This window comes from Nelumbo nucifera, chromosome 1 (genome assembly GCF_055504915.1).
Source record: "Nelumbo nucifera cultivar China Antique chromosome 1, China Antique-T2T, whole genome shotgun sequence".
NCBI classification, from domain to species: Eukaryota; Viridiplantae; Streptophyta; class Magnoliopsida; order Proteales; family Nelumbonaceae; genus Nelumbo; species Nelumbo nucifera.
The window spans coordinates 102,714,532-102,738,755 of NC_142649.1; the positions used below are offsets into that span (position 1 = coordinate 102,714,532).

Here is a 24,224-nt window from a genome sequence, read left to right on the forward strand (position 1 = left end):
ATTCTGTTCTAGGCCGGACAGAGCTTTCAGTAATCACCTTGACATGATTCCCTAGGGTTTTCTGAGCTCAATTTCACACCTTAAACTGAAATCCGGGCCATGCAAGGGAGAAACTTGGTCTGAGTTGATGCTTTAGGCTCAAGCATATTCGGATACCCTAACATGCAAAGATATAATTAATATGTGATACGAAGCGCTATGCTCTTTTACGTTCAACGAATTGTTCGTCCAAAAAATAGAGCTTGAAATGGGAGTTTGAATTCTAATAGGAAAACGTATTGACTCGTGGACATAAAACACATGCATCGTGCTAGCAGCATATGCTCTCTAGAACTGTGCAACACTGCAACTAATAGCCTTTCAACAATTTGAAGCCTTGAGCTATTCAGGATTTCAATCAGATGGACATAAGATTTAAATCGGTTTGGTTTTATTTAACAGACTCATCTTAGATTTCGGATCTGAACTCTGAAGTGATCACTCCTGAAGCTGGAATCACCCTGATGGCCTAATGGATGAAGATTATTTGCAAGGCTGCCTATCAATTGTGAAAATGAGAAATGGCAACAACTTAGAATCATAGATCTGAAGAATAGTAAAAAAACGAATTTAAACAAGAGAAAGAATTGGAACAAACAGTCCCAAACATAATCATCCGTTCAAATTACAAATTACATTACAATTGAGATCTACCATCTCCTTTCTGCATGAAATGACCCATATCTTGGGAGAAGATTGATCAACCCTTGCTCGTTGCCAAGAGAGTTATAATTCCATATTGGTTACATGAATTTGATCAATTCTGGTAGGCTTACAACAACTTGCAGTTTGTAAGGTCCAAACTTCTGTTTCAGGTACCTGTCATTCAAGGTGGCATCATGACTTTCAATGGGTTGTTAGACTTGTAGTCATGGGTTTCACCAACTGAAACAAACAAATGTGAATTAGATCATGTGGTTCTCTTTCTCATCTAACATTCTTGCCTGCCGAACAGGACTTTTTGGAGCAGCAGTTCCCACCTCTTTGTTGACAATTGATTCATCTATATGGTCACAATTCTTCTCTTTCAAGGTGTTAGAATTGTTCATGGTTGCAGATCTCATTGCCCGTGGCAACTTCAAGGGAACATCCGACTCAACCATATTGCTCTCTGCATTAATTGGGGCTTCACTGTTTTCTGGTTGGTCCAAGGGTGGAGCAACTGGAACAAGTTGAAGGGATGTTTTCCGCCATTTCTTTCTTTGGATTGGCTTTGGTGCATTTGACTTGGGCTGCATGAATTTAGACTTGCGTTAGCATAGGAATGTAGAATTACGAACAAAGTGTTTGATAAGTAGACCCATGAAAGGAGTTTAGTTAGAACTGCCATAGCCTGCCATGCGATTAGGAATCCAGCATTAACACAAAGATGAAAATCTCTAGAAAAGATAACAAAAGAAGAGAAATATTACACCTAGAGATTGGCATGACCTGAATTTAACAGAAAAATCAGAGACATGAAAAACTTTCAAAAGTATCAAACCCTTGATAAAAGGTCAAATTAAATATAATATGCAATAAGAAGCATACCAATAATTTCAGAAATGAAAAAACTACTAAATCTTTATAACTAGAAGTCAAACATACCATTGTGTTCCCAATGTCAGATAGGGGCTTCCTCTGTGTCCCACCATCTTCATTCGCTTCAGTTAGTGCACCTTGAAGCAACATTGTACCATGGGAGACAAGGGTCCTATTCTTCTCTATTTCATCATTGCCACTACAGTTTCCACTGCCTTCAGTCACATCTGATGAAAGTGGTTCATCCATCTTTATTTTAACAGTTCCTCTATTTGCACACTTAGCTTCTTTACAGCCACAAGCTACACCACAAGTGGCCCCCGCAGCACGGCATTCACATTTTGCAGTCTTGCATGAGGAAGCTCTACTACAGCTACATGCACTTGATACTGGTCCAAGTTTAGAGATTGTTTCCTCACATGTGGTCTCTAAGTTAATGCCATCTGGAGCACTGACATCCAAGGGATGGGTTGTAACTGTTGTTCGCACTCTAGTTTTAGAACTCTTCTTGACACGGCGTTTGCCAGATTCCACCCACTCATCATCGATTGACTCAGATTCTTCCCCACTAGAACAATCTGATTCAGATATGTCCATGTCCAACAACTCTGGGTTCACTCCACCATAACTGAAGATAATGGAGCTTCGAGGACCCTTATGTCAATCAGAGCAAGCATAAGCAGAAGATCATGGTCTGTCTCAATGACAAATCTTACCCTAAGGAATATAAAGGGATAGAAAAGGGGAGTACCTTGCGCAGGTCATAGATGTGTCCTTCCCCAATGTTTGGGATGTGATCCTGAGAGTTTGTCGCATTATCAATAGGGCAGCTCTTCAGTGTTAGTTTCTAACAAGCCCCAAGACAAAGCAATAGTAAGATTAGCACAAGAGAACTTTGGTAACAACCAATATAATATTGAACAATAAACATACGATTTATGGGCAATTGAACCATATATGGGCGAGTAGATTAATAAAATTTACTTCTATCAATGTGCAGTAGAGCAGATTGAAGAGAAAAGATTGATTGTAGGAAGGAATAGTTTGCATGGAGGAAATCAGAATGAAGAACAAAAATAAAAGTTTATGACATGCAACCTGATAACATTTAGAATTTCTGTACAGCATAATAGGATACAATGAAGCAAAATAGGTTAACCAATTTTCATAGGAAACAAGAAAAAGTAGAAATTTACCAAGTATACAAGACAATAAGACAGTTAAGCATTCTTTCCAAAGTGCAGTTATAAGAAACTATTTTAAATGTTATCATATTGCTTGATCCAAGAGTTGGCAGGCATAGTTCACATTTCATACCCAATGCTAGCAGCTCAACTGAGATGGACACCAAGGGAAATTCTAACAGCTGTGCACATGCTAACAGCAAAGGTGTTTCAAATCTGATAGCACCACTGAAGTTTGATTACACTAGAAGGACACATTAGCCTTAATCTCTGATGGTTGTAACCGTCTAACAAACTGCAACGGTTGAGTATATAAGACTACCTCTCCATCAGCTGGAGGTAGACCTGAATTTTCCCAAATTCCCTCTTCTCTCTTTCCCTCTTTCCCCTTCCCCAAGCAACCATTCAGGAAGTTGAGCTCCCGCAACACAGCTCATATCTATCAAACTACTTCCAAGCAGTGCCTTTATTTAAATTAAAATAGGTTTCAAGTTATAATTTTGTTGAATGAAGTTATTCATTGAATAGGAGCAGCAAATTTGTACACACTATGATGCAACCCAATTAATTTTATTTCCAATACCATTGAATTAGGGGTGATCAGTTTCAGCCTGGCCTAGAAATTCTGCACTTGGGCAATGGGTCATCATGGGCTTGGTTGCGCTTAGTACCTATGATATGGGTTATAGTCAAAGGCCCAAACCCGACCCAGCCCATACCCCAGGGCCTGAAATATAAGCCCAGGATCAGGTTTGTACAGGCCTGGACCAGGCTTTGGGCCTATGAAATAAATTAATAAAAATTTATTTATTTATAATATTTTATATCATATGATGTACAACACAAAAAAAAATATTGCACGAGCCTGGGCTGGGTCAGACTTGGCTTGGCTTTGTGCCTATGCCATTAAGAAATATGGGCTTCAACACTCATGTCTGTCTATCCTTATATAGATCAAAGCAAGGCTTTCACTCAATACTGAGTATTGTCCCACATTGCCTAATTATTAGAATGAAGGCCTATAAGGACAGAATAGAGAACAAGCTATTCTCTCATACATGAGTTGACTCATGTGTATGAGAGAACAACATTTGTATATGTATTATATATAAAATATAATATATACATATAATTTTATAGATATATATATATATTATAATAATATAATATTTTATAATATAAATATAGTATGTAAAATATATAATATATGTTGTGGGTTGGACTGAGATTGAAGCATTGGGCCTAGAGGCTCAACCCTGAAATTTCTGGGCCTGAAGTGGGTCCAGGCCAAGCCCAGATGCAAGACCTAGGCTCAAGCATGGAAATTTCCTGGCTTCTAGTCTAGGCTGGAAATGATCACCCCCAGCTTGGACCTAGGTTGCATTCAGGCCCAAGCCAGCAAATTTATGGGACGGGCTTAGGCCTAGTATGAGCCACAGTTATTTATATATTAAAAATAATATGCATACATTTATGTCTCATTTTATTTTATATTAATATTATATATAAATAGATACACTATAACACATAATACATATTATATAAAATATTTTATATTACATAAAGTATAACATAAGATTTATGCATATATTATTTGTTACATATTATACATAGTCGTCAAGGTGATGCCTAGCCAACAAGGTAGCCATGAAGGGTCATGTACTCACCTCGCTTAACTGTCCATCTATTTTGCACATAGTACATACTGCTATGGAGTATGGAACACTTTTATATTCTTTACTTTTAGAGGTTATAATAATAAAATAGACATTATTAAACTAAAATATTCATTTCATGGGCTTATAATCAAAATAATGGTTTCCAGTATAATCAAAAACAATGATTCCCAGTATCATGATTAGGGGGGTGTCACCTTTATGAAAAATGGAGATGCACTAAAAAAGAAATAAAGAATTTGTAAACTAGAAAATTAAGCACCATCCTATAGGAATTACAAAATACGTTTCACATGAGTATTGGCATTTGTATTTGTTATAATTGCAAAAGCTTTTCTTTGATATGAAGAGGATGAACACTGAGAGCATGAGATATAAACATTAAAGAGTGACAACAGAAGAAACCTAGCAAGTTCTCATAGTTGCCAAAAGAACCATCATCCACAACAGAATGTAAAACACACCAAGAGTGCCAAGACAGGAATAGGCTCAAGAGTATTGGGATGTCAAGTTGGGAGTTCTTTTAATATACTACTAAGCATGCACATGCTTTGCACATGCTTTATTTTTTGTTTTTTAATATTAATCAGATGAAGATTGCAAAATCCAAATCTGGTTACATAAACGCCTCATCCAAATATGTGATAATAGGACCTTTTTGTAATGTTTTATCTTTTTTGTGTATCTTTGTTGTTTTGTTCATTTATCAAAGAAATGTAAGATTTAAATATAGCAAATTGAATGAGGTGAAAGTAGTAATTCAATTTACAAGTTAACCCTCCCAATTAAATAAGGACTAAATTCAAAAATAAGTATTTTAGTCAAAAGAAAGTTCCACAATCTTATTCACATTTTTAATAGTAGTGTAAATGTAGAATTATAGATGTGCTCAATTTTTTCTATAATTTTTGTGTATTTATGTGTGTAAAAATAATTCTCAATTTCTAATGTCACACTTACTTTTTGTTTAATATGATATTATACATGTGCCTGAATGTTTCCTTTTCAAAATTTGTGTTTTTATATTTTATTAATTTTTAATATTTATTTATGACATTAAATGTTAACACGTTTGACCCAAAAGTTGAACAATTGGTCTTAGCAAACAGTAAAATAATGTAATTTTTTGTTGGTTCTAAATTATGTAGTTCATTTTCATTATCAACAAAAATAATTCTTGTTTATTACACTTATTTTTAATTTGATTGATAAAAATATCTGAAATGTGTCTATTCGTTTATATATTTCTGTAATTCTCTATATTTATTTCTATTTTAAATTTTTCATTACCTAAATGTGACTCCATAGGTTGATCAATTTGATTCGGATGGTTGAATACCCACCACTTGGATAAAGAATGGTCTTATTTTTGAGTCAGTTTTAAAATATATGAGTTTATAGTTTAAAAAGGTTGACATAGATCTAATCAGTATCATTTATTAGTGAAAACTATCTTAAATATAGGATTTAATAAGAGAATGGAAAATAGATTGGCGACTTAGAAATGTAAAAAAATTTTGTTGGTTGATAGGACTACTGTTATTAAGAATGGTTTTTCCAATTTCTCTATTCTTTTCCTATTTGTTTTAAATTTTCTAGCAAAATAGCAGATCAGACTTATCAGTTAGGAAAAAAAATCAACAGGATTTTTAGTAGAATGGTGGTAGAAGGAAGAAAATACATTTTGTGAAGTGGGATAAAGCATGCAGGACCATGAAGTATGATGTTTGAGGATTAGAAGAATTAAATAACTAGATGATGTATTATTATAAAAATGGTTATAGAGGTTTCGAAAAGAGAGCCATGTTTTATGAAGAAGGAATTTGTAAGATTTGCGTGAGACTAAAACAATTTATGCAAGGAATGATGAGATTCTATGCAGAAATTGCAAGGTGAAATTTTGGCTCAATGTTTTGAAGAGAGGGGAGAGCACATTGTTTGGTGCCTGGTTTTTGGAAGGCCATTATTGAAAATTAACCCTAAAATGCCAATTGCAAGATAGTGAAAAAAATGTTTTGACAGAAAATTTTCCAATCATCTTCTATGAAATGATAATTAAAAAACAGAGAGTAACATTGATGATTGAAGGAATTTGTAGTAACCTAATTCCACCTAGAGTTGGAGCATTTGGTTGGATGTTAGCATTTGACAGCATCCAATGTTGACCATTTGAAATCAAGAGATTTTCAATTCCAAGCATTTAGGCAAAGTTTATTGGACCCATTGTTCCAATAGAGATCTTTTTTATAGCCAAGATTCTCAGCTAATGATGCATTTTTTAATAGAATATTATTTGAGAAGGAAATTGGTTGCCGAAATATGTTTGCTAATTGTGGAATAGTCATTAGCTCATCATGAATGTAGAGATTTGAGAAGAGAATATTCTGAGGCAAGCTTATGCTCAACTTTAGACTTTATGGAGATTTTAAAGATGTAATTGATGCTTATGTTAAGTCAGATGTATGCTTGGTTACTTGCAAGCTGAAATCATTTCACCTATCAAATGTAATCTTTCATATTTCACTGAAATTTCCACTTCATTAATATCAAAAAAAAAAGCATACATAAATATAGATAACATATTTATATTGCAAGAGCCATGCCCTTGTTGTACCTTTGATGTATGCATGGGCTTGCATATTTAAACTTATCTAGTGATGCAGATCCATTCAATACCAACTTTTAGTTGTGTCCTAGTCCCCTACCAAACAATACCTTAGAGGCATCCATGGGCCTTAAATCTTGCATGTATAAAAGCTTAATACTACTAATAATAAAGACTTATAACATATTATAGCCCCAATAATTGCAAATAGGAGCAGCTTTTAGTGTAGTGTCAAATATGTTCCATAAACCTAGGGAGAGAACTTTGCATATAACGAAAGACAAATTCTAGTTTTAACTATCAAAAAAAAAATACAATTTCTAGTTTTTTTATCAATAAGGACAAATTCTAGTTCGTCTACCACTTTTCAAAAAACTAATGATATTCATGTGACGATGAGTACGAGGGAACAGTATAGATCAATTCCTTGCAACTTGTTAGAAAATTGATGGTGTTTGCAAATCTCTAATGGTTATCAACCATTTGTTTTCAGATATCATGTAGAACTAGTAGCCATAATAATACCACCTGGCCGTATGCTGCAACTAAAAGCAACCAAGGACAATTTCCATGTATTAATAGTCAAATAAGCAGCTAGACCAAGCACCCAATATCTGAACAGAACATATGAAACAAAACAAGCAGCTTTTGTAGCTAAATGTTATTTAACGAGAAATACAATATTTATAATATCATTTACAAGTAAAAATAGGCCAATGGATTACATTCATATCTATGAAAAGAAGAAAGCATGCAGTTTGAAAGTGACAATAAATGGCCAGTCTTCTGATATGGGTATAATATGGATAACATTAGCATAGATCACATCATATCCAATAGCTAATTGAGAAACATCTGAAAAGTCAAAGAAGCAGGCAAAGTCCACAAACCTGTAACTTTTGCTGACGAAGAATTTCTGTCTTTTCTACTTCCATTTGTTTAACCAAACTAGTTAATTTCACTACCTTTTCCTTTAGCTCTTGTATTACAGAATCCTTCTCCCTGCAATCTACCTCTTTATCTCGTAACTGACATCTGACAAAGCCAACAATGGAAAGGTAGAATGTATAAAGAACAGGCATTAAGTGGAAATGGAACAACTAAATCAGTAAGAAAACTTCTTATTTTTCCACCTAAACATGATCCCCAATTCTAACAAATTTTAAATCAATCTTAATGCCATGATAAAAGGAAGACTTTACATGGCATCACTTAAAATAGAAAACCTAGAAGCCTGAGGGAAAATGAGAACAAAGCAAACATATAGAATTATCTCCTTTTAACCAAGACCACGCTAGTTCCCTAATTGAACACTTTTTTTTTTCAATTAAGCAATGTGCTGTAATGACAATATCAAATTGATTAGGAGTAATGAAGTTAATGCTCAAACCTCAGGCAAATATGAAGAATTGGAGTTGGATCTTTTAACAAACTAACCTCTAAACAAACAAAGAAAGATGTGCTAAAACAATTATTAGTAAATAGACAAGTTAAATTTAGATAATCAAAGAAAATAAAATGAAAAGGAACCATTCTCTAGAAATGAAAACAATATATGTGAAACCACCTTGTCCAAGTCATAGTTTCTACATCCCACCAACCAAAAGATCAGTCATCAAAATAAAAACAAAATAAACCACAATACCCAAATATGGAGTGATATAGTGGGTAAAACAAAATGCAACTGAATCAAAATCAGTGCAGCAGAACAAACTCAATACATGCACTGGTATATAAATATACACATATTACACATACATGTATAGAAAATGAGAGAGAGGTACCTTGAAGAAGATGCCAAATTGAACAAATAATTCATAACATTTTTGGCTTCTCCAATGGATCGTATTTGATTCCACCGGCCCCTCCCACTGAAGACACGTTCACGCTCCTCTGCCTCTGACAACTGTGAGGCCATGGACACCAGGGTGCTAGATGAAGTGGCCAACATATTTTCAAGTGCAAAAATCCTTGAATTTCTTGCACCAGGAGACATTGTCTGAGGGCAGTCACTGTAATGGTTGCCATTTTTGCATACCAAGGTTTTTATGCATGAGAGTCAAGAGACCAAATAATGTAGCAACAGACAACAGCATAACCGGTCACTAGAAAGAAGGCATAGCAGCAAGAGAATTTACCTCATATTTTTCTGTTTTAGCAATTCTGCTTCTTCCTTTAGGCTTGCTACCTCCTTTGCCATGGCAGCCCTCCTAATAACAAGGTAGACAACTTATCATCACATACATGAATTTATACATATATCATCAACATCTACACTTTGACCCAACCATATAGAGTTTGCTAGATGAATCCTCTTCCACCATTCCATTCTATTCAGTATCATATACTCGTATTCATTGTTAAATCATCGGTCATATCAATATAGGGGTCATTGCTTGATGTAATGCTAAAATCTTGGACTGACAAGAACAAAATGCAGGTTCTTATCTGAGACCGGTCACTTTGTGCCAAAGATTGGAGTCCATTCATCCATCCCAAGATCCCACCCCCCCTCCCAGATAGCTGGGACCAACATTGGGTAATAGCCTTGTGTGTTTGTAAAGATAGATAGAAAGATAAATAGGTGGATACTTAAGTCAAATTGAAAAAAAAAACAAGCAAAGCAGACCAGAAAAGCGGTAAACCCACCCAAAGAAAAATGATAAATCGAAATTAAACAGAAACAAATATTCCACAATTTGTTCTACAAGTCTATAAGCAGAACGTCTAGCCAAATTACTGAAAGAAAAGAGTTGTATAATTACAATTTTTTCTTAGCATCCTATTTCAATAATTTTGCGAGCTACTAGGATTCATGTAGCCGACCCCATATAGCTGGGACAAGGCAGGGATGACAATGACTAGGGAACCATGGCAGAGAAAGTGGATTAGTAGTTATATGACTAGTCTAACTTGACACAAATGAATTAGAATCACACGGAAAGAAGTGCATGTGAAACCATGAAATAGTAATAATTGTATTATTTAACTTCAGATGAGGGACAGATCTTTTCAACTATCTGCACTACTAAGGTAAAGGCCATCTATCAGTAACTTATGTTTCTCTTATGCATGTCCAGTGAAGAGCTTTTAATCAGTTTTCTTTTCTATAATAATTACTGAGAATAGTTTCCCATTCTGAACCATGTGAATCTCTTGTAGACAGGATCCATAAAGAAACTAAACTCTTTGATGTAGAAAGTAAGAACAGTTCACAAGCAAACCAGAAAAATACAATTGGCGGCTTTGAGTGAAGAATTGAAAGAGCTAAAAACCAAATTAGGGCTTACGCTTCCATTTGCCGCTCATACTCTGAACGAACTTCATGCACTCGTACAGCGACTTCAAGCTCATGTTCAATTGCCTGCATCAGTGCCTTGAAAAAAAATACATTTTAGCAAATACACCTTGTCCACATGTAGCTCAGGCATATGGCTTATGCAAGTTACAAGCATATTATATCTTTCTTAGTTCTTACTCCTAGCAAAATAAAAAAGGAACTCAATAACATTTTTACTAAATAATATCCATGGTTCACTACAATACCTTAATTCCAGGACCATTTGCATTTCCAGCACCTGTGAAATCATAAAATCCAAAATTATAATTATGTTAAGAAAAAAATACTGAATAAAGCAATAATTCTTCTTACCAGATACTTCACGTGATGAAGCTTTCCTAGCTTCCAATAGCTCTTTTAGTCGTTTTGTAGCCATAGAAGCTTCTTCAGTCTTCCGTTGTAAAACCTGACATGAACAAGCAAATTTGAATATACAACCGGTATACTTGCGGAATGTCTTTAACTTCTTAGAATAATAATGCATTTACCATCTTTTGTCTCTGATTCAAGGCCAATAGCTTATGCATTTCATACTCATTCCTTCTCCCCTCCTTTTTGAGCTATTAATTGAAAAGATAAATTCCTATTAGACCATCAAGAATGACAGATAAATCACAACAAAACAGAGAATATATTTTTCGCATGAAGATGGTTGAACTGATTATTGCTGTAACTTAGGCTGTGTTTGGAAACAACGTAAATGCCGATTTGGTGCATTATTGCACCCCAGTCCTAATTTGCACACATTTGGAAACGATATGAAAATACCCTTAAGGTCGAAGTAAACTTGCAAACTTATCAGAGTTTACTTCAATCTTGGGGCGAAAAACTACTTTGATTTTAACAAAGTAAATATTTTTTATCAGTAAAAGTAAATTTATTAAAGAAAAGGATATGAGAATTAGTACAGAGATTGGGTAGCCTCGACTACCCCAAATGCCCAATAACATTCCACCCAATATTTGCCTTACAATCTTATAATAGAGCCCAGAAACATTGTTCCCTGTTAACCCCTTGCTTTTCTAGCTAATCCGCAAGCCCATTTGCTACTCTTGGAGTCCACTGAACTATTAACTGGATATCTTTTGTGATGTGCTTAATTTTCTTGATCTCATTTCTTAATATCCATGGAGTCTTTCCATCCGCAAGTAAATATTCACGCCGTTCTTCCATTTATGGGAAGCATGTTTTGCATTGTTAGTTTCCAAACAAGAAGAGTGTAAAATAAAGTCAAAACCCGGTCCCACTTTGCATGCACCTGAACTGGAGGTGTCATGATTTATAGCATATTATTGCATTTACACTGTTTCCAAACCAGCCTTTTAAGTGTAAAGCCCATCCACATTATAAAAGCATATTACCAGAACACTGAAACAAACATTCATTCTAATACTATAAACAGTCTCAAATCTTTGAAAAAAAAAAGCAGTGATTAGGTCAACCAAAACAATGGAGTATGGATTTAGCATAAATGTAACATATGCCCCTTTGATGCCTTAGAGACAACACTAGCCAAGTGTTGATCACAAAAATCCATGAAACTAGATGCTGATCATATTAGTAGTTGCACATAGGCTGCTTTCTTAGGCAGGCTAGTGTAGGTCAGAGAAGACCTAAGGAGCTAGGTCAAGCCAACCAGAAATTATTGAAAGTCAAAAGCATTCAATGCCCAAAAGGGGCACAAGGATTGTTATTTTAGAATTTAAATATTGCAGGGTTGTTGCATTTGATTAGACATCAACTTTTTCATTTTGTTGATATTCAGGTCCTAACCCTTTCAATTAATTCAACAAACCCCAAAATGAAACCCAACAGCTTCAGTGACAAAGAAGGAAAAAATAGTAGCCAAAAACATACATGGTTAAATGATGGCATGTATTTATAGTGTTCATGGCGAAGTCAATTTATAAATCACATGATGGAATTAGGGAACTAGAACAAGCATGAGATTGATCTGTCTATTGATCTATACTTGGAGAGACAAGAACAAGGAAAACGAAAGAATCTGGATTGGTTTGGAGTAATATCAAAGCTTGGATAGTAGTAGCTCAAAATTATTAACATAAATCTATAGCAGCTAATATTAAATGATACAAGCAGATCAGAGCAGGTAATGTCATGTGATACATTAGCTATAAAGCAACAAAGAAACTGAAAAAATAAAACTGTATCCCCAAAAGAAAAAAAAAAAAAAAGACAAATAGACAGGTGAAACAAATGAGTAAGCTATCTAAAAGAAAACTAGATACAGGTATACAGCCCATGGACAGTGATGTCATAGAAAAAAATTGAAAGGTCAACATAAATAAGATTGTTATAGATAAAACCTAATCAGTGACCTCACCTAACAGCTTAAGCTTTTAAGTTGAACGATTCTTTCACATGGGTGGGTTTGTGCTTGTCCATGCTTCAAGCCTAATAGGCTTTCACATGAGGGGCGTGTTAGAGAATAAAAACCTATTCAGGGACCTCACCTAACAGCTTAAGCTTTTAGGCTAAACGGTTCTTTAACAAAGAAAAACATTTGAAGCATATAATTTCCTAGCAAATGGCTTTGAGAAAAAGAAATGAGTGAAGACATTGGCATTTACAAAGATACTCCCATTCTAACAAGTAGGTCTATTGTCAAATTACAGGTTAAAACTACAGCTGTCAATTACAATCAGGTCTTATCAGGTCAGACGACTCAGACCTGATAGTCCCAAACTCCCAATTACAAACACTAAAGGGTCTGGTTCTGCATATTTACTCACTGAGTTGGGACTGGGTCTGCCATAAACTGTGGCAGACCACACTCATTGACAGCACTGATGCAAATCCATGTAACATAGGAATTGGTCAACTTAAGTTTTAAGAGTAAAAGGCCAATTTCTAGTGTTGGTCCCAGCTATCTAGGGTCTTGGTCTTGGGAGAGGTAGACTGGATACAAACATGAACATTAGGCATTTTGCACACAGTGACCGCTTTCATACTCAAACTTGTTTCCTCACTCCTGTCAGCCCAAGATTTTACCATTAGACCAGCAATGGGCCCTGATTGAAGTCTTTGAGTAAAGGAATTCATTGTTTGTAATAGAGTAAATTATCTTAAAGAATTCTTTGAATTTTGAGAAATTAAAGTTGTAATCACATGACTTTTCTTCAAGCCTATTTTTCAAGGACCAAACGATCTGTTGGTTATTGATTCATCCATCAAATTAGAATTATGTCTTGTAAATCTAAAGTCTTTTGATAGAATAGGGATTGTTTTACTAATAGGGTGTTAGTCTATGATGAAATTTCAGTCTACATTTTTTCTTCACCTCTTGTGTTAGTTTTGGTTTGTTTAGCTAGGACTAGTAATGGTTTGTTAGAGTTGTTTTAGGAGCTAGAGTCATTATTTGAGTGTCCCTATCGGTTAATTACAAGTTTACCAGCTCCTGAGTAATTATAAGTTATCTTGGCTTAATTTCCTAGTTGAGTTTGCGATCTATATGAGGATATAAGAGCCCTCAGGTAGACACTAAAAATGGTCATTGTAATTGCATTATTGCACATTAGAGGAATTCTTTTGATGAATAAAAGTTCAACTTAGTGGATTCTGATGGTTGAAATGTATTTTCTCCTTTTTTTCATTACTTATTTCTTCTTCTGAGTGACCTGTCTCTTTGCTGTCTTATCAACTAGCAAGAGTTCTTCTCTTTCTTGCTAATCTCCTGCCCATTCTTAAGTGGACAGCAAGCTGTTTACTTGCTTCTCCATATTTGTTCTTCATCATGAACTCATGATCATCCAAATAGTCTTTGTTCACACTACAAAGCCCATGATGAGATCTGAAAGTGGTAGGATCTACTTGTTCTACACTAGAATCGCTATAATAAATTAACCAGGTTCAGCCCAAGAAGATCTGGATCTGTACTAAAAATATCACTAGATTATGCTTGGACCTAACAGATCAGCAACATGCATATACCTGAAGGACTTCCTTTTCACGTGATGCTTTCCATGACCTAAACTGTTCAGACTCTTGTTTGATCTTATGTTGCAAGTGGACCTGAAAATGAAAATGATTAAGGGCTTGGTAGGTATCTCACCAACTAGATAAATTATATCTTGCAATAAATGTGCACCTTTTGAGTTTTTATTCTCTGAATCTCTTCTTGTAATCTTTTTGCTGCTTCGTCACTCTTCTGCTTTTGTCTCAAAAGTTGAGATTGAGCATCTTGCTTCTTCTTCAACTCTGACACCTGCAACATCAAAAAAAAGTGGTAATGAGCTTCAAAAATGTGATGGAAGTTAACGAAGGTAAAGAAAAAAGGACCAACCTGTGCTTCAAGAGTATTCAATTTTTGAAGATATTCCTCCTTTAACTTTTGAGCACCACCATCTGAAGCAGATGAAATATTTGCAAGATTGCACTTTAGTTCATCTATCTCTTTCTGCAAAATAACAACAAACACCATTAAGAAATAATCATCAAGAGTCTTCACTTCAAAGCTTCACAAACAAATTTACCATCAAAGCTTTCTTTTCTTGCTCCAACTCATGAACTTTCTTCTCATAGTGTTGTTTCAGGACTGAAGTATCGACTTTTGTAAATCGCTTCATTTCAGCCTTCATTAAACAGAAAAATTGGCAGAATGAATAATGGAACAGTACGAACAAGAACTAAGAATGTTTAGAGATGTATCTGCTACCAGTTCTTCCAATATTTACTTTTTATTTCTTCTTCTAATAATGATCAAGTCAAAGCTTATCCATCAAAACCCAAACTGGAAAGCAAAGTTCCCACTGATAGTATAGTTATTGTAATGTAAGCAAGCTCTAAGATCACATCTTTGGAATAAAATCCAGTTGGAAAAGCAAATCCAATTAGAGACTTCACCAGTGTGCATGAAAAAAGAAGGCCAAAGAAAAGCAATATTTAATGCAAGCTTTTTACCACATTGTTTCAAGTTTCAGGAAACTAGTATATCTCAACCAACCAAGAAATACCCACTAAATTATGTAGTGAATTCAGAACATCATAAATAAATTTAGAGTAAAAACAGTTTGCATTCTACAGAATCATACCCCATAAACTCATATTGTATCTAAGATCATGGAAGTTTCTTTATATCTCATCCCTAATTAAATACAAAGCTCAAGGTGATCAAGTTATGCTAAAATTCCAAAACATTTGCCATAGATCAAAACCAAAGACCAAGTTGAGCTATATAATGTGAGTGAAGTCATCCTCTGCAATTAAATGTGAAGATTGAATGGTGCTATTGATGGTTTAGAAAAGAAAGCATTATAACCTCCTTTTGTTCAAGACGCTTGTCCAATTCTTGGAGCTCACGGTCCAGTTGATCTTGAATGGAAGTATGTTCCAACTCTTTTTCAACTTCATCCATTTCATCTGCATGTGAATTGTGAACCCAATCATATATCACTAAGATTTCACTGAGAAATTCAAACTTGAAAACTGGACAATGACAATTGAGCAAAAACACTTCCATTAAAACACTAAAACAAACTTAGAAATTCTACCATATGTAGTCAATCACAGGCACACACATTTACAGAGAGAGAGAGAGAAAGAGAGGAAAGAATAGATATCAAGTGATGTCTTCTGTGCACATCCCCTGGGCCAACCATGTGTAGTTCCATCCAAAACAATGTTGTCAAAATCTTACGATTCACAATTGAATCATGAAACCCAAGGGTTTCGATTTGAATCTTATTGTCCGAATCCTTTTCTGCAAAAATCTTACGATTTATACGATTCAAATAAATTCAATTAAGAATTAATTCTCTACTTTGTGATGTTTTTGTTTATATTTAGTTTTGTCAAGGGAGATTTTCTTTTAAGCCCTTACTAGAAAATTATTTATTTATGTTATTTAAGACTACAAATTGAGTTTATTTTCCACCATATGTAGGTTAAAGAGCCATTGTATGTGCATTTGTTTGACTTTCAAGTCAAACTTGATTATATCATCTCAGGCTTCTATTGCATAAGTGGTTAATTCTATTATTTTAGGTACATATATGGTATATAGATTAAAAATAGGGTAAAGTCATTTTCCTATATATATTTAGCCCTTTAATATATCTATATTTATTTTTTTGACAAGTTTATAAAAAAAAGAAATAATCTTACAATTTACAATACGATTCACAATTCGACTCAACTTTCTCTACGATTACGATTTTCAAAACATTGATCCAAAATATAATGAGATTAGATTTGATATGATATGATATTATTAAAGAATAGCAATAACATAGGAAGACTGGTGAATATGAAGCAGCAGAGAATTTCAGATCACTCAAACGAATCAAGCACAAAAAGATAAACTTCAATAAAATGGTGTAACACAATGAGAACAAGAGGCTCACCAGAAACCTCAGTGGCTTTTCTATCACAAACAGATGGAAGGTCATGGAGACATTCTGCAAGATAGGCATGTTTTGACCGCAGACCATCATCTTCCAAATTGAGAGAATCCATAAAACGAGTGCTACTAGAGTTATTCAGGCTCTGTAGCCGTAGCAGTTCTCCTTCAAGTTCTTGAATTTTTGAGACATAGGCCTTCATTAGGTCAAATTCCTGAAGAAGGAAAGATGTTAGAACACAAGTAAAGCCATGAATCTCTGATCATAGAGGTTACACAAGAAAAATAGATCCAAATAAAAAAAAGTTTCAACAAACCTGTTTCATATTACCACAATCAATCTCATCCCAACATTTTGCATTTCGAGCTGATTCAATTTTCATAATCAATTTATCTTTCTCAACCTGAGAAATTAAAATGAGATACATGAAAGATTTTAATTGGATTTGAACGTGTTTAAAATAAGCATAACTTGCATGAGGAGAATTGCTCAATGTAGAATGATAATAAGGCAAAGATACTATCAAATTATATGAAAACAGTAACATCTTAAACAAGAACTTATTCTTTGCATTGCTTAAAAAAGAACATTCTCGTCAAACTCAGCAATCTCTAAGGGGTACAGGTAAAATCCAAAGAACAAAGTTGGTCTGTTGGATATTTCATTTGTGGGTGTAGCATTAAAATGCAGCCTTGCAGTAGCCTTAAGAAACATTTAGTCAAGTATTCAAACAAATTAGACAAACCTGAGCATCAAGAGCCCGTTGTGATAGATGATCACAAGCAATTTGGCGTTCCTGAAGCTCCCGGTGTAGCTCTGCATTGCTTGCTTCAAGTACTGAGATTTTGTGCTTAAGAATCTAGAACCAGAAAGATTTTTTTCTCATAAGTTTGATTCCCATGAAAACAATATCATTCATCAACATATCTTGTAGATTTTATACCTCGAGCTCATCAAAAGATATACCACCTTCACCACGAAAATAAAGAAGCTCAGCCTGTAACTGTTCAATTTGGCTCCGCATTCTTTGCATCTGAGCTGCCACTGGGTCACGATTGACCTGCAACAGTACCAGTTAAATACTTAAGTTTCATAGTTTGATGGGAAAAAAACCAAGGGAGGGTATCTAAAATTTTGACTTACAATAGCCTTGTTCTGAATGTTGCGAGCTCGATTGGCATACTTCAAGGTGTTTAATGTTTCCTCGGCATTTGTATCAGCAGGACTCACACAAGCTATAACAAGAATATAGTAAAATAAAATAAAGGCAGAATGGGCAATGAACTCTAGAAAGTGCAAAATAGAAATAATAGTCTCTATAATTTTATTCTTACCCAATTAAATGGGAAAAAAGCAAGAACAAATGAGAAGCAACTCACCAATCATAACCGTTTTGCTATTTCCTCCAAGAGAATCCTGCAAAAGGTAAAACATCAATAAGCAGTAAGAACTTTATCATTTACTTTCATTTAGCACAACTTCCAAATTTCAATATAACACTTTTTATAATATTTTCAGCACTGGAAACACTCAAAATAGCAATATTACAGCTAATGATAGTTGCAGACCCTATCAAAGGAAAGTATCTGAACTTAACGCCATCAGCTAAAACATACAAGTCCATGTTTTACCACCTCAAAGGTTCCAATATTGACAAGATAGAACAGGAGTGCATCCCTCTTTATTGTAGCGTGTTTTTTGAGGGGCAATTCTCTACTTTGTATTCTGTTTTGTGCTCTGCAGCTCTGTTTTTGAGTAATTGGAGTTTCTTTATTTAATATATATTCAGTTGTTTATCAAAAAAATATCATTTTATGGCTTTCTGATAATAAATTTTTTGATACTTGTCAAGAGAAATCGGAAAGGGAAAAAATGAATTGATTTTTATATTACAATCATATATTATTTAAAGGTAGCATCAAAAGCCATTAAATTCTCTTCAAAACTTCATATTTACTTGGTATAATTGGATTTCAAATATTATTCTAGTCGTGGATTCATTATGATAAAACAAATTCTTAAAGAATACTCAATAGTGATTAATGAACAATACTAACTTCACTTGTCTCCTTCGATGTATTTAACTCCATCAATAAAAATGATGAAAAGTTTACTCATTTTAAATTGCACATTTTATTTGATAAAAAAGTATATAATAGAAGAAAGTTTTATATCACAAGTCTTTACAAAATTTGCACTGGCATTTTATGAAATCTTTACAACTTAACATAACCAGTCATTGACTAAATAATGACCAGGGTGAAATAATATCAAACATAGAATGTATTAGTTTTGTTAAAACCATGAAAAGGGTAAATTTTTCAATTAAACTACAACTAGGACAACTTGACCCCGTCAGTGATTATAACAGAAGGGGGAATTTACCTGCAATAACCGTGTTAGCTTGCTATCACGATATGGAACGTGCCCTCCTTCCTTTCTCTTTTTGTCATCGCCAAGAGCACTTATCACATTTCCAAGAGCCAATAATCCCTTGTTGATATGAATTCCTAGGTTCAATATGAAGTGTACTCCATAAGCCAACAGCTTATCAAAAGAGAAACTGATAAACCTTTGAATGATTTAACTTATAGCCACCTTCTTTGAAACGCAAGCCATCTGCTCCTGTCCGTTTTGCACGCTCAGAACCAGCAAGATCCACTAAGTGAAGCTTTGCACATAGAATATCATCACCAGCGTCGTCATCGGTTCCTAACGTGTTAACACAGCGAGAATTTTTCTTTTGCTCCATAGATATTGTGAAGATAGCATGGGAACGACTATAAGACAGAATGACAGAAACCAAAGAGAAGGGATTAAAATGTAAGCCAAGACATGATACTACTACTACAGCAGTATTGCAAGGACTCTCCTAAATGGGTGACATGTGCACACTGGACATCCATTGGAATCTGACACTATGAATTCTTCAAGATACTTCTACGTAACAATTCCCTCTTATCCCCTAGTTTATTTGAATTTGACATAAATGAATAGATAATATAGAAAAATTACCATTTTTCATGTTAAATGCTAATTAGATACAAAGACAACATTTTTTACAGGTATTTAATGTCATAGTTCAAAAAATATGAACAATTTTAATAGTATATACTTTTTCATAGACATGTCTATGAATCCATGTTTTCTCATCTTGCCAAGTCAGACTACTAAGTATCTTGTTTCCAATATTCATGTCTGTGTTCATGCAACACTGTACTACAAACACTTGCACATGCATGTGTTTGTTACATGCATGTCAGCATAGACAAAATAAGTGATCCTATTTATTAACCTCTTGAGCCAATTTAGCGTTCAAATCAAAAAGATAAACTATGTCATTCATTTGTTACTTTGTAATGTATACCAATGTGCAGTACCAAGACTTACCATACTGAGGTTCCTTTTGCTCATTAGGTCATATGCATTACACATCTCTCTTTTTGTTAAATGTAACTACAGTATTTGAAGACTGGTTCATTTGGAACTACTCAACTTTCAAAAGAATCTTGTATGTAATGCAAGTATAGCTGAAACTCAATAGAGGCAAATAACTATGAATTGAGATAAATGTAACGAAATATACTGAAAGTAGAAATAAAAAATTCCACATATGCATAATGCTAAAATGAACCACGTAACCTGGACCATCCTAAAAGAAAAGGTGGGTCGAGTAGAGAATCTCCCTAAAATGACCACACCAATTTCTTCCACATGGAGGAATCCAGCAGCCAACCCAGATAGTTCTAAAGTAGAAAACTCTCTGGATCATTCATATGCACATCTCCATGGTCCACTCAGCCCTATGCCCCCACCTTATATTTGTTAACCTTGCTTTTTTTAAGTTCAAAATGCCCTCAAAATGGGCTTATGTTGTGGCAAGGTTTTTTGGGCCAAAACATTCCACAAATGCAGAGTCAAGAGTGGAAAAAGAAGCATTGGGAAAATTCTTTTAGTTTCCTACATCCAAATTAATGTACCACAGGGAAGGTTCCAAGTTCCTTTGTACCTTTTTAGTATCTTTGCATTTATATATAAATATAACCTTCAGTTGTTAGGAAATTTGAACTCGTTCAAATATTAAGTTGCAAGTAAAGCAATAAAGTTTAAGGAGAATGTAATGATGCATGCTTGTTGGAGCATGAAGCAAGGCCAAGATGAAATGAGATCAGCAAAGAGAAGCACAAACAAGACCATATGGTGATTTTCAAGAACATGATTAGGATAGAATGAAGTATAAGTTAACTTTGGGATGTAAAACATGCAATCAATAATCATCAGATCAGCTGAGAGGAAACATAATCATGACATTTGTGCAAGAACAAGGTGAAATCAGATGGACTAAGAATGCAAAATAGAATCAACATGACCATAAGGAACTCTATAGGAAAAGGCACAGAAGCACGTAAGTTAAAAGGCAATCCCATTCTAGATAAGTACATAGTGCAAACTATTCAGAAACAAACACAAATGACGGGACAACATGTAGATTAAAGAACAAGTCAAGAAAGACTATCATAGATATCCATATGGTCAATAAAGGATACCAACCTTGATTGACTATTCATATTGGTACTTCCAGTAGCACGAGACAAGGAACCCTTCGACAAAAATGCTGCCATCTCTTCTTTTGTTCTCACCTCTGGCTCAGTAACGCCAGCAAGTGTTATGCCCCCACTTGCTGTTTCTCTAATCTGAATAGGAACTCTTGCAGGCACAGCAGATTTGGCAAGAGAAGCCCCTTCAGCCTTTGTAGACACATTTGGGTTTGGATCAAGCAGATCAAAAACTTCCTCTTTGAAAATCTGTCAGCCAACAATATAAAAAAAAAAAAAAAAAAAAGTCTATGAACCAAAAAACAATAAAACAAATTAAGCACATAAACAGAAAGCCTAAAATCTAAAAGGGAAGTAACGAAGTATCTAACCTCAATAAATGATACCCTAATAAGAAATTCCGTTTTTTCATTCTTTGCCTCTACCCTTGAAAATATAGTTTCCATGACTTTTGGTATAATCCCACAACTATTTTCTTCCCCGGTGTAGTTGGTTCCCATTGTATAAGTCTTCCCCGAACCAGTCTGCCCAGAAGGCAAATACAGCATTTAAGTTAATGATAGAACAATAAACATGATAAATGTTACTAAGGTAGAAAATAAATGAAATCAAGAACATAAACAACAATCAAATGTATCACCTGGCCATAAGCAAGAACTGTAGCATTATAGCCATGAAAAAGTGCATCAACCAACGGGGCAACGCAATCCTCAAATATTGAAGAAGAAGGTGAAGCAGTACTCCCATACACATAGTCAAACGTAAATGCATGCGAACCAATTTGCACCTTTATCATTATCAACCAGTCGAGCAACAACGAGAAGTCAAGGTTACAATCTCAAACCACACTTCACCCTCCAATAATTATGAGAAGGGGAAAGCCAAAAAGGAAAGTAAACAAATTAGGTCAAAAATAGTAAGATCGATATGGTACTTGTGGTTCCCCGGGAACAACAGTGATACAATCCGTACATCCCACCAGAAGCTCTGTAGTAATGAGTGGCCTAATATTGACGGCCACTCTAACGCACTGAGACGAATCCTTCTCGTGCGAGGCTCCACTTCCACCTGAAGATTTCACTTCCGAATTCTCCATCTTAAGTTTAATGGAGCTCGTAAACCCCGATCTGAGCAAATAAGTAGCATTACAGCAGTAAATCAATAGACAGATGTACCAAAAATTACATTAATAACAAAAATAAATAAAATGCAAAAGATGATATCTTTAATCAAAGACCAGTGGAAATGCACCGGAATAACATCTGAAATTTAATAAAAGATAACAAAATCCTGTGAGATTTGACGAATGAGCTAAGAAGAAAATCTGAGCAAGAAGAAAAGGAAGTTCGAAACATTTTTTCAGTTAAAACATGAGAAGAGTTAGACCCGAGATTACCTATCAATGACGAATAGTTGAATGAATAAATGTAAGGAAGTTGCAGAAAAAAAATCGTCAGAAAGAGAACTCACGGCGAAGAGGATGAAAAACGAGGGCTTTTCCGGTCCTACAAGCTAGAAGGGGGTGGTGCTTGCGTTAGCGATGTCTGATGAAATGATGAAAGAGAACGATGAGAGAAATTAATTGAAACGGAGAAAAGGCGCCCGCGTCCGAATTCAAAATACGAAACCTGCACGTGCAGATCAACGGGGCGAATGGCGAATCGAGAGATTGGGTATCTGCTTACACGTGAGAATGTGGAGGAGGTTTCTTGACCTTTGACTAGGGTTTAATAGATTTCAGATCAGCTACTAACAAACAGTGCAAACAATGCATTGCAGCCAACAACATACATCGGGAACATCTCCGCATGAACGATAAGGAAGATGCTGTCAATGTCGGCTGCTACATGTTTGGAACAGTGTTGGTAGCGTTCCTTTGTAGCAGATCACTACCCTGTTTAATATAGTTGAAAATCAAGAGCCATTGCCCGCCGAGTTTAGATCTGCTACCAATAACTGTCTGTATTTGGTTGCAATTCTATCCCAAGAAGCTACAATTGCACGTAAGGCTGTATTTGGTTGCAATGCAAATAAATTTGTACTGATTAAAATTATAATAGTGCAAATAATTTGAATGTAAATTCTGATATATTTTTGTTTCAAATTTTAGCTTATTTTGTTTGATTGTGGTACAAATGAAGTAAATTAAGACATGAAGCAAAATAGCGTAAAATCCAAAACAAAATCAAAAGAGAATTTGTATTTTTTTCATTTGTACTCCCATGCATTTGTACTAATGCAAATAAAATTGCATGCAACCAAACACAGCCTAAAGAACATCTTCCCCATGAATGACAAGGACAATGTTTCCAATGTGTGACTGCAGTTAGCTTATTGTAATTCAGATTAGGCTGTTCAACGGGTTGAATAAAATACATGGGACCCATAAGCAACCAACACATTCAGTTAATTCTTTCTCGACTTACTAGGACAACTAGATCTCCTACCTACAAGAACTCTACCCACAAAACACTACATCTGTCCATTGGGAATATCTCCCCATGCATAATAACATGTAAGAGCATGAGATGTTCCCATGTATGGTTGGATGTCATGTGGATAGGTGTGGGTAGAGTCGTCATGGGTAGGAAATCCAAACTCTATAGAAACACTGTTGGAAGCATTTATTGGTAGCAGATCCCTCCCTACCACTCGTCCATTTGATAGTTTGAAAAAAAAAACAAATTTCTTAAACTACCCCTATTGTTTAACTAATTGATAAATTGTATCTTTATTGTTTAACTATTGCCTTAAACCACCCCTACTATTTTTTGACAATTAACTAGCTCTACCCATATCTTAGCGTCCCTTAATATTCCTTTAAAATTTGCACACACATGACACCACGTGTCATATACTCATATAAATATTTTAATACCCAATATTATCCTCTATCAAACAAAATAAGTATTTCTTTTTATATTATTTATTTTTTCTTAAAACT

The 24,224-nt window shown here is 34.8% G+C and overlaps 1 protein-coding gene across 3 annotated transcripts; it reads right to left on the reverse strand.

Annotated features, from left to right (window-relative positions):
* Positions 1-586: 586 nt before the first annotated feature.
* On the reverse strand, positions 587-22,907 carry LOC104611918 (kinesin-like protein KIN-4C). 3 transcript variants are annotated; one of them, XM_010279202.3, is made up of 29 exons: positions 22,751-22,907; positions 22,215-22,407; positions 21,921-22,067; positions 21,652-21,804; positions 21,276-21,529; positions 19,323-19,504; positions 19,110-19,234; positions 18,104-18,140; positions 17,868-17,959; positions 17,668-17,784; positions 17,470-17,583; positions 17,041-17,127; positions 16,728-16,938; positions 15,644-15,744; positions 14,859-14,957; positions 14,669-14,782; positions 14,474-14,590; positions 14,317-14,397; positions 10,854-10,925; positions 10,678-10,771; positions 10,572-10,603; positions 10,316-10,401; positions 9,164-9,235; positions 8,810-9,037; positions 7,916-8,060; positions 2,312-2,407; positions 1,627-2,214; positions 1,020-1,271; positions 587-924 (listed from the first exon to the last, which is right to left on the reverse strand). In XM_010279202.3, exons 2-29 carry the CDS (start codon positions 22,374-22,376, stop codon positions 886-888), a joined length of 3,897 nt encoding a protein of 1,298 aa, XP_010277504.1. In that variant the 5' UTR covers positions 22,377-22,407; positions 22,751-22,907; the 3' UTR covers positions 587-885. The 3 variants fall into 3 exon arrangements, with proteins under 3 accessions (XP_010277504.1, XP_010277502.1, XP_088746857.1); XM_010279200.3 differs by having other exon boundaries at positions 587-1,271; XM_088890731.1 differs by having other exon boundaries at positions 587-1,271; positions 22,677-22,833.
* Between the last annotated feature and the right edge of the window lie 1,317 nt (positions 22,908-24,224).

Bases quoted from the DNA above. Each gene is read 5' to 3' on its own strand.
- LOC104611918 (XM_010279200.3), bottom strand. From the start codon at position 22,376: ATGGAGAATTCGGAAGTGAAATCTTCAGGTGGAAGTGGAGCCTCGCAC. The intron at 10,926-14,316 runs GTATATGCATGT...TTCAATTAATAG, and splicing joins GTGAAAAGGAAGTCCTTCAG to CTCAAAAAGGAGGGGAGAAG. The intron at 9,038-9,163 runs GTAAATTCTCTT...CAACCATTACAG, and splicing joins CTAAAACAGAAAAATATGAG to TGACTGCCCTCAGACAATGT.